The sequence below is a fragment of the Arachis hypogaea genome, chromosome 3 (assembly GCF_003086295.3).
Source record: "Arachis hypogaea cultivar Tifrunner chromosome 3, arahy.Tifrunner.gnm2.J5K5, whole genome shotgun sequence".
Taxonomy (NCBI): domain Eukaryota; kingdom Viridiplantae; phylum Streptophyta; class Magnoliopsida; order Fabales; family Fabaceae; genus Arachis; species Arachis hypogaea.
The window spans coordinates 1,546,977-1,564,211 of record NC_092038.1 but is presented as its reverse complement, the minus strand read 5'-3'; the positions used below and the strand labels follow the sequence as shown (position 1 = coordinate 1,564,211).

Below are 17,235 nucleotides of genomic sequence, written 5' to 3'. Positions count from 1 at the left end.
GAGATTAAGTTATACAGTTGGCATTTCTTAATTTGCTATTTTTGTACTAATTTACTTAAAGAAAATGTTTACTAATGTCATCTTTATATAGAATAGGCTAATATTACATTTAATAAAATATATAATGGTATTAAGTGTAATATCATAAAAAATTTCAGAAGAAATTAATTTATGTATATATATTTTTATAAGGAAATAATTAAAAAGGTGATATATGTAATGTCCCGTTTTCCTCAACATAGATATTTTAATTAACGCTAAAATTAAAGCAATAAGTAGTAAAACATACATACAAGAGATAAACAGCTGGGAAGTTCATATCAAGAGGGTGTTTTAAAGTCCATTTAGATATGCACCAACTTCTATATTCACCAATTCATCATTTATATACCAAACACCTTTGTTTTTTTAATCCCAATAAGTAGCTTTCATAAAATCGTATAGTAATCAAGTCTTGGTTCATAAGGATGAAAGGTGTGTGAAACCAACATTTAGTTTTAGGCCAGTTGTATATATCTGCCTTTTTAAACAAGGCTCTCCAACCCAAATACCCAATTTCAAAAGAAACTTCAAGCTCATTCATAATTCTCCAAATGAGAGTTCCATTTTGGCTTCCCCCCTTCCTTTTTGGACTCTATGTACTTCTTTCAAATGCAAATTGAACCAATTTTGAAACATTTTGTGAGGTTAATTTTTTACATCAACATTATGTTGATATGATTCTCCAATTTATTAAAGTGATTTCAGGATCAAATTTACGTAGTGAATTTTGTGGATTTATTATTCGATTTTAAAATGGAGATTAGTTTTAGTAACTAAATAATCGGATAAAAAATGTCAAAATTTAAATATTATAAAAATAAAAAACTTTGTTAATTACACAAATTTGGACGTAAAGTAAAAGATGTAATTATTTTACAATAGAATACCATTAACCATTTGTTAGAGAGGAATATCAAATTCAAAGCTATATAATTATTGGTTCATGATGCTAAGAAAAAAGGGTATCTTTGGCGTCTATAATGCTATGTAAGTGTAATGAATCTCGACAAAATGATAATGAAAATGTATAAGTCATGATGCTTGCATTACAGCCTCCAAAAATTACATATCCATATGATCACAGCCTCAGCTAAATGTAGTTCTTCTTACTTATTCACTACTTTTTCAGTTAAGGCACATGCAGATCAAGATTATCAAAATTAAAGCCTGCAAACTATTTTTCCAGCAAAACTTTGATTCCAAAATCGCTGCAGAATTCTGGCAGCATATATTTATAGTTAGAGGTAATAAATAAGCTTGAATATGTTCTTTCCTTTCATATATATCTACACTTGTATGCGCATTGTACTTGCACCCGAAGAAAGGAAGGAACCAGAACTCAACAAAATATGCCGAGTATATAAATCAATACTCAATGACAGGGAGAAGGAACAGGGCATTGCATATATATGTTGTTTAACCCTTCATATTACGTTTTAGTCCTTTAAGGTATGTTAAATCAGCATTTGTGAGGCGAACTTGGAATTCGGCCCACTCATTTTTGCATCTTGTTTTGACCTGAAATTTACAATGCCAAAGCATAATATAAACTCTATGTTGGGGGAAAATTTTGGAAGAACACTGCGTTAAAGTAAATGAAAGCATATTATTGAACGCAAAGAATGATATGAGGGACATCATTTACATGTGAAATACACATACCGCATCATATGGAGCTCTTCCCTCGTCAGTTTCTCCCTGAAAATTTTATTGATATACATATACCACGGAAGAGTTATTATTTTCAAAATTTTATAGAAAATGACACATAAAGAACTGTTATGGTAAGTATAGTATCTTGAAAGGAAAGTTCCAAATATTTTGCAAGTTGGTCATGACTAACCTGGTTCCCAAGGGAAGGAATTCCTTGATGAATAATCCATTGTGAATCAACTACACCAATTTTCTGATGTGCAGGCTGCCAAAACCAAACAAAGATTAAAGTTTTCAGGTTTGCAAGGAACTTAAGATAGCTTTCATGTCCTGATAGAACAAATATGGAGAAGGACCTGCTGACCTCTGCACATCTTCTGAGATTGAAATCCAATCCCCATCCATGCACTAAATCATTCTTCAAAACATTTGTGGCAAGTCCATCAAAGCCAATAGAATGTTTGAACATATCAGGAATTCAAGAAAAATCATGTTGAAAATAATAATATACCTGAATCATATACCAGACGCAACGCCATGCTTTCCGAGAAAAGACCGGAGCCATAATTTCCACAAATCTAAAAAGAACAAGAGAAACTCTAGGAAGATGGCACAGCTATCAGTTATAAGTTAAAATAACACTTTGAATCAAGAAGGGAAAGCATACCCAGCACAAGGAGGCAAATGTGCATCTCTACAACGGCCTGGCTTCTCTTCTGTTGACCTTTTCACCAATAAATGCATAAAGTTGTCTTAATAATACATGCGAAAGCATGATAATAAAAAGCAATGCAACAGCAAAGAAATACTTGTGAACTTCTGTGTCTTCAGTTCTCTTTGTCATCTCCCATACCAATCCATCATAGGGCTCAAGACCAGGTTGAGATATCTCCAAACCATGTTTTATGACCAATTCAATGTATCTGGTAAACAAGAATTCAGTTAAAAAGACACTGCATTTAATGACAAATATGAGCTGAATAAACAGATAGGCAAGAGAATTACTCGTCTGCGTTGAAATTTTCCAGTCCAAGATCTTCGTCCCAAATAAAAATATATTCATATGATGCAACAATATCAGGATGCAAAAACCGTTTAGCATACCACCTGCATAATTAACTACGTAAGATCCAAATTGTAACAACTGGGGGAATATTAACTATTAAGTTCAATACTCCTAATATCATTATCAATACAACATTATTTCCTCTTTTTGTTTTGCTGACATAAGAAGAAATATTATTAGATGATAAACAGTTAGATGAATTCCTCCAGTTAAATGAAAACATAATGCTTGTTGCCTGCAACAAAGCATAAAAAAACCCTGTAAATTGCCAACCATAAGCCAGTGAGGATTAAAAGAGGGATAGGAGAAAAATGAAAGTTACCATTTTGTTTGTTTCCTTGCACTAACATGGATCACATTCTTTGACCACTCAAAGTGATCCCACTCACTAGTCCGTCCATCATAATGAAATAGTAAAATTGCAAAATCATCAGAAAACTACAGAACAATATGAAAGTCAGTACTCTGATCTGAAGATAACATGGAAGGGACAATAAATTAAAAAAAATTGTGAGTTCATCTTGTAACCTTTTTTACTGCAGCATCAATATTATCTTTCTGATCATAACCGACCGTGAATGTTACTAAATACCTTGGCCTTTTCTTCAGATCCTGCAAAATAAAAGGGTCATAGACTCATAGTGAGGTTCATGAACAAGACATCTAACTAAGCATGCATAAGAGTGCATACTGACAAATTTGTTTTGTATATCATGTGGAAAGCATATTGAAGAATGAAAGAAACATTGTCGATATGGCAACACATGCAAATGCACAATTTCAACTTTTGTTAGTCCAAATTCTGATGAAATTAAAGTTAATAACTAAAACCCATGCACATTTTCAAGTCCTTCCACATTAAGTAACTTTTACATGTCATACCTCACTAGGTTGACCCCATAGTCTGCGTAAATGAAAATCAGATTGAGGTGCAATAATTCCCGGGGGCAAAGATTGGGCTCCAATAGGATTTGTTGGAATATATAACTGCAAGATGAACAGTTTTGAATTATACTTGATTATTTTCAACTATGTTGATAACCAGCTTTTCAGCAAATTCATATCCAACTGTCTAAAGCACAAGCATGACAATAATTAATTACGTTTGGCAATCTCATTGACCCAAGTGCTTCAATACGCTGGGTTCCAGAATAGTCAGTAATAGCTTGAACATTGTCTACATCAGCAGCATATCTTTCTATTTCTTCTATAGATACACCAAAGGAATGTCGACGGCTTGAAGACATGCTAGCCTACAAGTTTAATAAGAAAAAAAAAGAAATATTAAAAAAGAATGTTCAATTATGGCTAATTTTTGCAACATTGAGAAATTAATTAGGTGGCAAATATAATATAGTATAATACCTTATTCGAACGCATGGATGGAATTGACATTCCAAGACAAAATCCAAAGGCAGCTGCCATAATTACCTTGATAATAGACCTGGCTCTACCATCATTATTTGACCTTTTATTGCTGCAAAAATAATTAGCTAACTAAAACTCAATCATTTCTGTTAACTGCAACAAATTAATATTAACAAAGTTTAATATAAACATTTAATCATACACGATCATATATATATACTCATTAAATAAAATGAGTAGTCGTTTAAAAAAATACATCATATACCTGCGATACATTATTCCAGAAGAATCTAAGAGTCTCCAACACAATCAATCAAATGAAGAGATTTATCGCCCGAGAAAGGTTGAAATCCTTGAGCAATCTCTGAAGCAAATATATCATCCTTCAACAACCAAAAGTGTAACCTCTACGTATAAGTCACAAAAAGAGTATATGATACGTATAAATTAAAGTTATTATCTCTATATATACGTCTGAATCTCTCAGTTCAAATCATGCGAATATAAACTACGCATGGAACAGGTAAAATAGCTTAGCTCGCATAGCACAAATTAAACAAAGCAGTTAAAAATTGAAATCGAAACACGTAAAATTGCATTGCATTATATTCCTGATCTGCATTGTAGAACATTATAATATAATTTTAGCGACGAAAGAATATTCATTCGCATTGAACTTTGATGTGACATAATTAACTGAGAATAGATAGATAGATTAACTTACAGGTTGTTAGAGAAGAAGCGGCGGAGAAAGATCGTGGTGAATGGAGGCATGAAAGATCGATCAGAAGAAGAAGAAGAAGGAATGGAGAGAGAGGTAGGGGTTTAGGTTTGGTGGATCGAATGGAGAGCGCGAAGGGACTCATACGCCATTGTCAACGTAGCTCTGTTTGCTGGCTGAGACTGAAACTGAAACTGAAACTCTAACTGAATTTGAGCTAGCTTATTTATACAATGACGAAACTACCCTCCATCTTCGATTTGCAATTAGCAATTTTACTCCTTGGATTTTTCAGTGAGATAAAAATAAATTAAAAAAATGTGTTAGAAACTTAGAAACATGTATGGCAAAATCAAGTTGGTTGAGGGATTTCAGCCGTCCATTTAAGTCAATAAAGATAATTCGAATTTTATCTTAAATATACCATATTTTATTTTTAAGGAGTCACTTAAATAAAGACGTCTATAACGTCTTTTTTAAAGATATTTACTAATAATTAAAATTTAACATATATAATCGATTAAATTGTATTATTTTTGTCAAAATTAGCTCAGACAAATTAATTTGACCAAAAAAATAGTGAATGAGTGAATCAAATTTTAAATTGGTCTAAATTAATATTATTTTTTTATAAAATATTACTACAATACTCTTATTATAGAAAATGACTAAATACTCTTATTATATATATTAATTTTAAGAATCCTAAATTCTAACCTTTACTTCTCAGTCGTCATAAGGTTAGGATTTAAAATTAATATATATATATATATATATATATATATATATTAGAAATATTTTAGTTATTTTCTATAATAAGAGTACTTTAGTTGTTTTTTATAAAAAATAATATTAGTTTAGACTGGTTTAGATTTGATTCACTATATATATATATATATATATATATATATATATATATATATATATATATATATATATATATATATTAGAAATATTTTAGTTATTTTCTATAATAAGAATACTTTAGTTGTTTTTTATAAAAAATAATATTAGTTTAGACTGGTTTAGATTTGATTCACTATTATATATATATATTAAAAATATTTTAGTTATTTTCTATAATAAGAGTACTTTAGTTGTTTTTTATAAAAAATAATATTAGTTTAGACTGGTTTAGATTTAATTCACTATTTTTTCCATCAAATTAATTTATATGGCCTAATTTTGATAAAATAATATGGTTTAATCGATTATATGTGTTAAATTTTAATTATTAGAAAATATCTTTAAAAAAAACATTTTAGACGTCTTTGAGTGACACTCTTATTTTTAATTATAATTTTTTATAAAAAAAATTATACGTATATTTTCATTGATTTATAAATAGTAAAATTTTATATATAGTTATTTTTATATAAAATTGATACTTAATAATTAAAAATTATTGAATAATAATTTAATTAAATATATTAAATCGAATATTTTTAACTATTAATTTTTGATAAAAAAATAAAAACCACTACAAATAATTTTTTACCTTTATAAATTGGCTAACTTTATAGTAATTACTCTTATGGTGATTGCATGATGACTACGAAGTAATTTAAAATATAATACTATATTATAGGAAATAAATTTATCCATATTTAATAGGAAACTGTGTCACTTGCCCTTTGGCTTCATTCTTCTTTATAATAGTCTTAGTTATCTTATTACCTTATTCTGACAAACTTGTCTCGTTATTATTCTACTTAACCCAACAACTTTGATATCAACTAGAAAGTACATGACAATTACGTAATTAGTGGATAAAATTGTCTAAACTAAAAAGATGTTCGTGTTACATGAACTATATTATTAAACGGGAATATTTAGTAATAAAAAAATATCAGCTAAAAATACTCAGAATTTGTTTTATTTAAAGTTTATTAATTATTGCGATAATTAATAAATATTAAATAAAATAAATTCTGACTTTTTTTTTTCGATCTAGCATTATTAAATTTGACGTGAATTATTGATGATATGCAGGAGAGAATAATCTTAGTACTAATCAAATGTATAACCAATAATTTAATTACAATTGTTTCAGTATGGGAACGATCACCTTGTGACACAGCAAAATCGCTGACCAAATTTCCCACTTAATTTTAAAATATAACAAAAACAATGCAAAAAAATAAATAAAAATTAAACCAATGAGAACAATGAAGAGAGATTATATTGTTGTGTTCCGTCAGAATTTGGAGCAGCGTTGTGGTAGACCAGTGTCTTGATCCACAGCTACAACCTCAGAAACATTGTTACACCTTAGAACATCTTGACCCAACTTAGCACCAGCAGATTTAAGACCCTTTAGTGAAACAGGTTGATTGAATAGGTTCAATGATGGTAATCTTGAAGCTGGTGGCATCTTCATACTAGGTAGCAATTCTCTAAAATCTTGACTCATTAATGGAACCTCAAAGTCTTGTTTGTTGTGTTTGACAACATTGTCCTTAGCACTAATGTGTGCACCTGGCTCCATGTGATTGGTTGAGAAGCTAGCTTGGTTAGGGAAATTAGGGTAAAGACTAACATACCCTCTAAGGTACATCATGTCAATTAGGAATTTTTTCCATGATGCTTGCCACCCATTTGTTCTTGACCTTGGGATTTGAACCGGGTTTGTTTTAGCATCCTCAGTGAACCTCATGTTCATGTAAACATAGAATTCTCTCCAATGTTTAGGGAAGAACACTGCCCCCCAAGAACAAGGTAATTGGTGTAGGTAAGGTGTGTTTGGATGAATCTTTTTGAAGAATTCAGTGGCATTCCATTTGGGCCTTTCTTTAACAACCTCAACAATCCTTGGTGTGTAGAGTGAAATTGAGGACAATTCAGGGAGAGAAACTTGTGGATCATAGTGGTATGCTAATAATGCATATTTGATCCAAAGGTAGTAGTAAGGAGAAACTTCAATGTCATCTTCAAGTAAAAGGCCAAAGTCATCATCATTGGATGGGTACCAACTCTCACTAACTGCCCTAATGAGCCCACCTTGGATGATCCTCCTTCTTAGGGTTTTGGGCCCATGAGGCCACTCAAAAGAGCCCACTAGCTTTATTGTTGCCTCATCTACCTTGCTATCCATGTTGAAGGTTATGGGAATTTCATCACCAAGATAGTATGCATTGCTTAGAGATTTGAGGAGCCTTGTTAGTGAAGTTACTCTATTTTGTGTGATGATGTTGATAGAAAGTCTCATCTTGTTCCAATCTACAACATAAAATTATGTTAAAAGCAAAGAAACTCAAAAATAAGATCATAAAAGAAACAACTCAAGTTGAACATGAGAAAATGAAAAGATACCGCATCGAATTCAAAATCTTACAATAGTAAGTTAATGGATCTTTCATCTTATAAACTCCTCACTCTTCTTTATTTTCTTTGATGTGGGACTAACTTCATACTCCTCACACTTGCAATATTCACATATTTAACAGATTTGACTAAATTATCATCTAATGAATATTAACATAATTCTTACTTGGCAATGCAGTTGAACGGAGATCAGGCATCCAAAGCACTTTGGGGACAGAAGCTCTGGGCAACAACACTAAAGTAGTAGCATTGGAAGTGCTCTCTGATGCCATCTTGAGAGCCTTCCTCACATGAGGATCAATGTCATCCAGTGTGATCACAACACTAGGATTATGAATCTTGATCAAACCTTTCATGCTAGAATACACTGCCTGTATCACCGGCACCTCTGAATCCGAGACCCCGGAAATGGCCTCTATTCCCAAGTCAAAGATCTTGAACCTCCTCTCCTTGCACACCAACAATGGCCACTTCAATGCCCTTGCAGCATCCTCGCAAGGGCAAAATTTTCCACCCGAGACCACGATGTAGGTCTTTTTACCCATTGTAGACCTATTTAAAGAAAGATACACATTAAAATCAGCCATTAAAATTAGAGGTGTAAGTTACCGAATCGGACTGAAAATTATTGCAAAACTGAAGTGAAAATTATAACAACCGACTTAAAAATTGAAAAAATTTGGATTTTTTTTCTAATAAAACCGATCGGTTCGGTTCGGTTTTTAGTTGGCTCGATAGAAACCAAACCGAACCGAAAATATGCATCCATATCAATATTTTAATCATTTTAACTTTTAACCTAACAACAAAAACCCCAGCTTCTAACCATTTCAATGTTTTATTCTTATTATTTTAGTTTATTGACTATTTTGAACCTCTAGTTATTGTGATTCATATTTTACTCATTAAGAATTAAAAACCAAAAAAATCAACCGAACTAAACTGCTATTGGTTCGGTTTAATTGTTGTAAAAACAACAAATCGAACGATTGTGTATATATAGGAACCGAACATATCGATTCGGTTGATTTTTAGTCCAAAACCGAACCAAACAGAACTGATAACACTCCTAGTTAAAATTAGTTTCTATATCTTTATGTATAAATATGTACGTAGTTTAACTTATTTTTAATATAAATTTTGTATTTTAACATGTATTCTGTACCTGAACTTGTCAAGAAGTGGTTGAAGTGCTTTAACATGGTCAAGTGTGTGAGCGTAGAAGAGGGCATCAATGTTTTGAGGGTGCATTGCTGCCCATTGTGTAACATAGCCTGTGGAAAGTGCTTTCCACCATTGATCATCTCTAACTTGAACTATGTCCTTGAATATCACTGTGGTTTCGGATACATAGGCTAGCCTATGTTCACTGTCACCCCATGTTTCCTTGTCATTAGGGTCAACTGGGACAACAAATGACCCTGCATTCTGGTACTTTTGAAGCTGATAGCTGCAATTCAATAACAAAATAAGGTCAATTTTGATATGAATATTTCTAAGTATTCTGTTTCCTAGTGGATAATATTGCAACAGAAGCACACATTCTTAATCAAGTCAAGAGATTAAGAAGAAGTCTCAGATTCAATGGACAGGCAAAAATGTTGTAATTGTGATGGTCAAATTGTAATAAGACACTAGTATTAGTTTGGTAGATAACTAACAAAAAGTCTATCTTCAATTTGACTACAATAACATATTGTATTGTGTACTACAACTTGTAGTATGTAGTGTTTTTCAACCTAATGGCAACAACAACTAATTGAACACTACCAAATATTGTTTAGCACAGTCAACTTGATGCTTATTTGACTTTGACTTGTTTGTTCAATTTGTTCTAATTTTTTCACCTATATTCTCATTGTACCAATAAAATAGAATTAAATTATTCTAGAGTGTGAAACAGAATTTTGCAGGGAAATGAAAGGGTTACCAACCTCAAATGCAGATCTTCACCAGTGGAGAAAGTAAAAGGAGTCTCAATGAAGAGGGTCTTAACAAGTTGAGCAGAGAGAAACCAAGAGCTAGAAAGAAAATCAACCTGCACAATCTTATCAACAGTGATATCATAAGCAGGATCAGGCAAATACAACCCTGCTTCTTTAGACCTAAACTTTCTATAACTTGGAAATGTAAAATCTTTCTGCCTAAATGGCAAAATCCTCCCAATACTTCCCAACACTGAGTTCTTGTACTTCTCAGTCCCAGCAACATGTGCTAGAATCTCAAGCATTTTCTTCCCTGGAATCATGTCATCATCAACAATGTATACAAGATCAGATTCTGTTTGTAGTGCCATTTGGAACCTTCCATAGTACTTGAAATCATAGCTTGAGCTTATGAAGCTGATCCTTGAATCATTGTAGCTTTCAACAATTCTCTTCAAGGAAAGTTCATTTGGGCTACCAAATGATAGCACCCAAGCATGGTGAAAAGGGAGAGTTTGTTGTAGCAATGAATCAATCTGTGCACAAAGTGTCTTTCTCTTGAAATGGTTCAACAAAACTGTGATCTTTGGTTTTTGGTTTCTACTACCCTTTATGTCCCACTTGGATTTCATTGCCATTAACTGAGGTAATGTCTCAGTTCCAATGCTTCTGCTTTGAAACTCCAAAACCTCATCATACAGCTCCCTCTTCAGCTTCATCATTTGAACATCATTGGACTTCTTCTGCATGAAATCAATCTTCTCATACTCACAAACTTGTGATTGGTTCAAAGGTTGTTCTTCTTGATGAGGAGGAACAAGAACAAGAACATTATTATTGTTATTATTATTATTACTATCTTCTCTTATGAGAGAAGAAGCAGCTTCTTGGTAGTGTCCAACAACATGGGGTGTGATCATGTATTGCTTCCATTGGTTTGCAATTCTTGTGGCCCATGTGAAATCTGGCTTTGATGTTCTTAGATCAATGGAAGGTCCCATGTAATATAGTAAGAATGTTGCATAAACTGCAAAGAAGAATTGGAGACATGTTAGTGCTGTCACCAACTTTGCTGGTGCACCACTCCTTTGGGATTTCATCACTTTGTTGTTCTTTGATCCTACATAGTCTTGGATCACCATCCCTTCTAGGTGCTCTCCGCTTCTCGACGTCGAATTTCGCCCGAAACCCAAGTCGAAAATCGAACTCCTAGATTCAATATCACACCTACACAGAAAATAAAACCAAAGTTAAAGACTAATTCAGTTTCTATTCTCTGTTCAGTATTCTCTGTTTACAAGAATAAAACTAAAAAAACGAAAGAAACATACTCTTAGATACTATTTTCTATAGTTGTGATGAGCAAGATTTGGTGATGGAGATAGATAGAAGAATAAGATTTGTGTGAGTTTTATTATATATTAGTGGGGAGAAGTTAAGGAAAAAGGTGATGAAAATTGCAGCAATGGTCACATGGGATAGGTGTATCTATATAATGTATGCATGGTGCTTAAGAAATTTATAAGTGTAGCAAAACTAATTAAAGTGTTGCCTTCATTCATTACACATATGGTGGAAATTCAGGTACAGTCGATTTCACGTGCAGTTGATATCTGAGAGCCGTTAGATAATTTGACTGATTTGACTAAATTTTCATCTAACAACTCTTAGATATCAACTTCACGTAAAGTCGACTTCACCTGAGTTTTCACCTACACATATACATACACTACTTTGTATTATTTTTCTTCCTTAAGACACCATTATTGTAAAGCCATTTTTGGTGCCGTGGAAAAGGGTCACCCCTGCGTTTTTGGCACTACATACCTCCATGGTATGGTAATAATTAATTCATCATCCTACATTCTTTTTTCTTCTTCAAAAAGAAATCAAATTCCTCTCTACCTATATTACTTTTTTTTAATAAAAATATATATTTGTGACTTCAATTTTAAGTGGAAACTCAGGTGCAGTGGACTTTATGTGAAGTTGATAAATGAGAGCCGTTAGATGGTTTGACTGATTTGACTAAATTTTCATTTAACGGCTCTCACCTATCAACTTCACGTGAAGTCGACGGCACTTGAGTTTTCACCTTAAATTATTCTAGAGAAACCTAATAATTAAAAAAAAAAACATGATTTAAGGGCAAATGGTCAAAGTTAAAGTTCAACTTCTAACAAGATTAATAATATCACCTTGCTTAAAATGAGAACTATACGTAAACAAGCATGGAATATATAAGATATATTAATATTATATAAATATGAAAATAAACAAAATTTAAGGCGCAAAGAAACATGAGAAAGAACATGGGGTGTTAGAATGAAAGGCATGCATGTATGTATACAGTATACGTACATTTAATCAAATCAATGGCTTGAATACAAAGATATATATGTAAACAAACACTTTTTTTTCTTTTCTTCTTCAGCAAAATATGCAATTGGAGACCTAAAGCTAGACCCTTCTTATATATATATATATATATATATATATATATATACACAAATATAAATACATAGATTCAAGCACAATCAACGGGTGAGACCTAAAAGAAACTAGATAGACCAAAGAAACATTATTATAATATATGATTGACTTTTTATGTGTATGAATAAGAGGATACGTAAATTGAAACTTAGAAGAGAAAAAACTTTAATTTAATTTATTTGATAATGGTTCATTGCCGAACTTAGGCGGGTTCGACGCAACAATCTCATGGTTTTGGTTGGTTCTCTTACACATGACTGACATGAGAGAATTCAAATGAATATTTGGTAACTTTGGCTACAAACAAAGGTTTTCAAATAATAATAATGGGAACATGCCATTATCTATATTTGTATCAAATTAATAGGATTTTTAATTTTTCAAATCTTAGGTTTGCATTATTTCCAATTTTTTTTCTCTTTTTCTGGTGAGTTGCCATTGAAGTTTGCCGATGAAGATTGATTGAGATTGAACATAAGTTTTCTTAGATATTTATAGGCTGCTAGGTTTAATTATTCTGTAATTTTTTTTATAACTTTATCAAATTTTTAATTAAATCTTGTTAAAAAATTTATAATTAAATCTTTGTATTAGATAAAAATTTGCAATTATACATTCGTTCTAAATTCTAACTTTTCTTGTTAAAATATTTATTTTTGTGTTTGATGTAAGATAAATTATAAAATATTTTAAATTATTGTTTTTTTTAAATAATAACAAATAAACTTTTATCTAATATAGAAATTAAATTATAAATGTTTAAATAGTAAAAACTTAATAATTAAAAATTTAATAAAATTATAAAGACTGATTAAATAAAAATTTAATTTTAATGTGTATTTAATTATATATAACATTATATCAATAAAAATAATTATTTTTAATATTCGATATAGAAATAATTATTTAAAAAAATAAATATAATTCAATAATTATATAAAATATTTTACAGCATTAATACATGCAGAGATTAAACCATAATGAGCTTATTAGGGAAAAAATATATAGATTTACGCTGTTTTGATTAAGCAATAATTAAGATGAAACTTCTATGGTTTTTATTTATTTATTTTGGGGTAACGGAATTACGGAAGAGTATCGATTACTTTAATTGACCGTGTTAATTACGTGACTGAAAATACATGGAATGAATGGTTGTGAAGTTTATAATGTTAAATGTAAAATATTTTATAAGACATGTATTAGTTAATTTTTATTACTTTTTAGGTTTATCCATTAATAATTTTACTATAGCAAAGGTGGCTTGACACGTGTAAAGCCGCTTATGGTCGTGAAATTCTCCTAATTAAACATTTTAAACAAGTCAATGTCGGTATACATACATTAATCTCCTATTAATAACACTACTTATGCAAGGTTTTGACTTTTGAGTCTTCAAATCCAAATATAGTATAAAGTATTTATGACATCTATTAGTATTTCTCCTAACTTGAGCTTAATCTTGGATTATTTGATACATTTTCATGTCATATCATATTTATTTAAAGACTTGAATTAGAGAATTAATTTTTTTAGTTAATTTCTTAAAATTATCTTAATTTTAAACCATACATTCTCTTAAAATTTGATTAATATTAATTAAACTTAATTTTTTTATTAGTTATTTTTTTCTACTTAGTCTTACTTAAAAGGAAGGAAAAAGAAAAAACATTTCTAAAGTCCTACTCATAACATGGAGTTGGGTATGATTTGACCACGCAAGAGGGGAGAAGGGTGAGGTGGAAACCACACAAGACAATTTTTTGTTCTTTTAGTTAGATTTTTCTTACATATTTTTCAATTTGATAAATTAAAAATTAATTCGTCGTAGATCAAAACTCTATTGAAAAGTTTGTTGTTGGCTAATAAATTATTACATACATAAAACATCGAACCCTCAACACTAAATTTTAAACGAACTAATAAACTAATCATTAAATTAATTCAACTTAATTTTTAACCTTTTTAATTTTGATGCTTTTTATGGTGTCTAAATTTTATACACAAATTCAAAAATAAAAGAATAGATTTCATCTTTTTTATCTCTATTTTTAAATAATTTAGACACAAATTATAGACATCAAAAATTTTTTCTTTAATTTATTAGTAGGACTTTGAATAATCCTTTATCCTTTCTTGCCATAGTCTTCTTTCTACCACGTGCCAATCAATACATCCTTCATTCCATTTATTTATATTATTAATTTAACTATAATTATATTATATGTATATCAAAATAAATTATTAGTATAAAATATTATTAAAATATTAATATATTAAAAATAAATTAAATTATATATATTTTTAAATAAATATATAATAATTAATTTAATGACTAATTTTTTATATGTATATAATATTTTTTATTAATTAACTATCTTAATTATTATATTGTTTTCTATTCTACGAGTATATGCCACTCAGAGTTTGTTAACCAACTTGGTCGGTTGGTCCACCTCAATATTCATGGGACGACAATGTCGAATTTTTGTTCTTAAATGAATGAATACCAATTCCATCTTTTCCAAAAATAGTGTACTTTTACCTAATTAAAAAAACTTAAATTTGAATAATAAAAATATGTACATTAAACGCCACCAATATATACAATGGAGGGTCCAAAATGGAAACTGAAAAAAAAAAAAAACAGAATTCAAATTTAAAAGAGTATTAAGAGTTATGAGTTGACATCTAATTAGGATTACACTCAGTTCTTTAACACTTACACTAATAAGCAAGAAAAAATGCAAATTAAAGGAGCACAGAGGAATCCAGGCTTGAGGAAAAATTTGTCATAACAACAACAAAAATAATAATTAATAGTTTCACTTAGCTTTAAGCCATTAGTTAATTACACTAACAATATTGTTTCTACCACTTTTTGCATCATCATCATCATCATCATCTAATTAATCACCTTGAGATGTCACAATTTGAGGTGTATGATCCTACTTGCTCAGCTTCTCAGCTTCTCAGCTTAGCTTACTCTTTCATGTTGTGGGGAATATTCCTACAATCATGATCATCATGTCACCAAATCTTCTATATTAGTTGCTAGTTAATTAACCGAGGCCAATCATGCATGTATCATGTAGAAATCTATAAGGTTCTGTTTTTCAAAAAAGTTATTTTATAATTTTATTTTTTAATATTATATATATATATATATATATATTAAAAATATAATTATTTGTGTATCTTTTTTATCGACTTAAAGTTTTAAAATTAATAATTAAATAATTTTTATAAAATGATATCAGAATTTCTTCTGTTAAAAAAATAATCATTTATATATTTTCTCATAGGATTCCGTTAGGGAGACAATGGATTATTCGTACAATGTGTACAATGAGATATTGAGTTACAAAATGAATATCTCTCATGCTATCTAGAATAAACATCCGAGTACTAGGGATAATAAACATCTTCCCGAAAAATTAAACTTAATACCATGTCATGATACCACTCATCCCAAAAACTTCAACTAATAAGAAAAGATAACACTAATGATTATATCTCTAATACTTCATAAACCTCCATTATACACATTGTATAAATATTCCATTGGCTCTTCATACTTTCCCTTTTTCATATTAAAGACAATAAGAAATTGTAGTATCCATCTAGATTCAGCAACCCCACCTTGCAATAATAAATAATGTTACAAAAATTATTATATATTTCCTCAATAAACCAAGTAATATATAAGGAAAAGTACGGGGGAGCCAATGAAATATTTGTACAATGTGCACAATAGAGGTTTAGGGAGTATTAGAGATTAGAGATATAATCATTAGTGTTACTTTTTTCTATCAGTGTAAGCTTTTGGGATGAGTGGTATCATGACATAATATTAGAGTTCTAGATCCAAAAAGTTAAGAATTTGATCATTGGTGAACCTCAAAATCAGTTTAAATTTTTGGAATGAGTGATTTTATGACATGAGATATTTATTATCCTAATACTCAGATGGTTATTTTTAATATTATACATATTGTACAAATAAATCCCTAGTACTCATATGGTAGCAGGACTCAATATATAAATAAGAATAATAAGCTAGGGATACGTTAAACAGTAAAGTACAATAATTCTTCAATTTAAAAGTTTCAATTTAGTTCTTACTGGTTTGTCATGGATTCCAAGCTGAGCCCATGTAATGAACTCAAGAAGCTCCTCAAGAGTTCCATAGCCACCTTCATGCCCATAAAAACAAATATAAAATTCAGGATTGAAGTTGGTGGTTTAATACAACAAAAATATATGAATTATTTTTCATAGTCAACAAGTGGAAAAAGAATGAAATATACGCCATGATTCCATGAACCACGGTTATGCCTTAATTAGAATGAGATTTCTGTCTCTTGTTATATCAAGCTTTGTATAAATTGATTATTATGGTGTTACATAAATTGCTACAATGAATTGTACTTTTATGTAATATGAATAGTGTCTTTTTTATTAGGATTAAAGTAAAATTTGGTCTTTATGATATTTGCCGAAAATCAAAATCGTTCCTATTTTTTTTTTTTTTTTGGCGTTCAAAATCATCTTTGAATTGTTTTAAAATCGTTTCCTTAATTCTTGAAAAAAAAATACCATCAACTTCCTCAATTCTTCATCTTCTTCAAAAATACTACTCT

The 17,235-nt window shown here is 30.1% G+C and overlaps 3 protein-coding genes across 4 annotated transcripts; all 3 read right to left on the bottom strand.

Annotated features, from left to right (window-relative positions):
• Positions 1 to 1,043: 1,043 nt before the first annotated feature.
• LOC112792811 (uncharacterized) lies at positions 1,044 to 2,996 on the bottom strand. Its single transcript, XM_025836184.3, has 8 exons — positions 2,701 to 2,996; positions 2,505 to 2,618; positions 2,363 to 2,419; positions 2,207 to 2,273; positions 2,060 to 2,113; positions 1,886 to 1,960; positions 1,705 to 1,740; positions 1,044 to 1,560 (listed from the first exon to the last, which is right to left on the bottom strand). The coding sequence occupies exons 2-8, from the start codon at positions 2,537 to 2,539 to the stop codon at positions 1,459 to 1,461; spliced, it is 426 nt and encodes a 141-aa protein (XP_025691969.2). The 5' UTR covers positions 2,540 to 2,618; positions 2,701 to 2,996; the 3' UTR covers positions 1,044 to 1,458.
• Positions 2,953 to 5,155, bottom strand: LOC140182508 (uncharacterized). Its single transcript, XM_072229181.1, has 7 exons — positions 4,854 to 5,155; positions 4,395 to 4,512; positions 4,127 to 4,238; positions 3,865 to 4,014; positions 3,644 to 3,748; positions 3,290 to 3,373; positions 2,953 to 3,199 (listed from the first exon to the last, which is right to left on the bottom strand). Exons 2-7 carry the CDS (start codon positions 4,403 to 4,405, stop codon positions 3,080 to 3,082), a joined length of 582 nt encoding a protein of 193 aa, XP_072085282.1. The 5' UTR covers positions 4,406 to 4,512; positions 4,854 to 5,155; the 3' UTR covers positions 2,953 to 3,079.
• A 1,699-nt stretch (positions 5,156 to 6,854) lies between these two features.
• LOC112785951 (uncharacterized) lies at positions 6,855 to 12,567 on the bottom strand. Of its 2 annotated transcripts, none has more exons than XM_072232199.1 (5): positions 12,461 to 12,567; positions 10,109 to 11,326; positions 9,340 to 9,624; positions 8,341 to 8,726; positions 6,855 to 8,069 (listed from the first exon to the last, which is right to left on the bottom strand). In XM_072232199.1, coding segments are annotated over exons 1-5 (2,913 nt in total). In that variant the 5' UTR covers positions 12,463 to 12,567; the 3' UTR covers positions 6,855 to 7,047. The 2 variants fall into 2 exon arrangements, with proteins under 2 accessions (XP_072088300.1, XP_025685159.1); XM_025829374.3 differs by lacking the exon at positions 12,461 to 12,567 and adding an exon at positions 11,431 to 11,567.
• Between the last annotated feature and the right edge of the window lie 4,668 nt (positions 12,568 to 17,235).

Excerpts from the sequence above, each read along its gene's own strand:
- LOC112792811 (XM_025836184.3), bottom strand. The coding sequence starts at position 2,539 with ATGACAAAGAGAACTGAAGACACAGAAGTTCACAA. Across the intron at positions 2,420-2,504 it reads GAAGACACAGAAGTTCACAA|GTCAACAGAAGAGAAGCCAG; the intron begins GTATTTCTTTGC and ends ATTGGTGAAAAG. Across the intron at positions 2,114-2,206 it reads GCGTCTGGTATATGATTCAG|AATGATTTAGTGCATGGATG; the intron begins GTATATTATTAT and ends AATGTTTTGAAG.
- LOC140182508 (XM_072229181.1), bottom strand. Across the intron at positions 3,749-3,864 it reads GGTCAATGAGATTGCCAAAC|TTATATATTCCAACAAATCC; the intron begins GTAATTAATTAT and ends TTCATCTTGCAG. Across the intron at positions 3,374-3,643 it reads TATGGGGTCAACCTAGTGAG|GATCTGAAGAAAAGGCCAAG; the intron begins GTATGACATGTA and ends TTTATTTTGCAG.
- LOC112785951 (XM_072232199.1), bottom strand. Across the intron at positions 9,625-10,108 it reads GGTGAAGATCTGCATTTGAG|CTATCAGCTTCAAAAGTACC; the intron begins GTTGGTAACCCT and ends ATTGAATTGCAG. Across the intron at positions 8,727-9,339 it reads CCACTTCTTGACAAGTTCAG|GTCTACAATGGGTAAAAAGA; the intron begins GTACAGAATACA and ends TTCTTTAAATAG.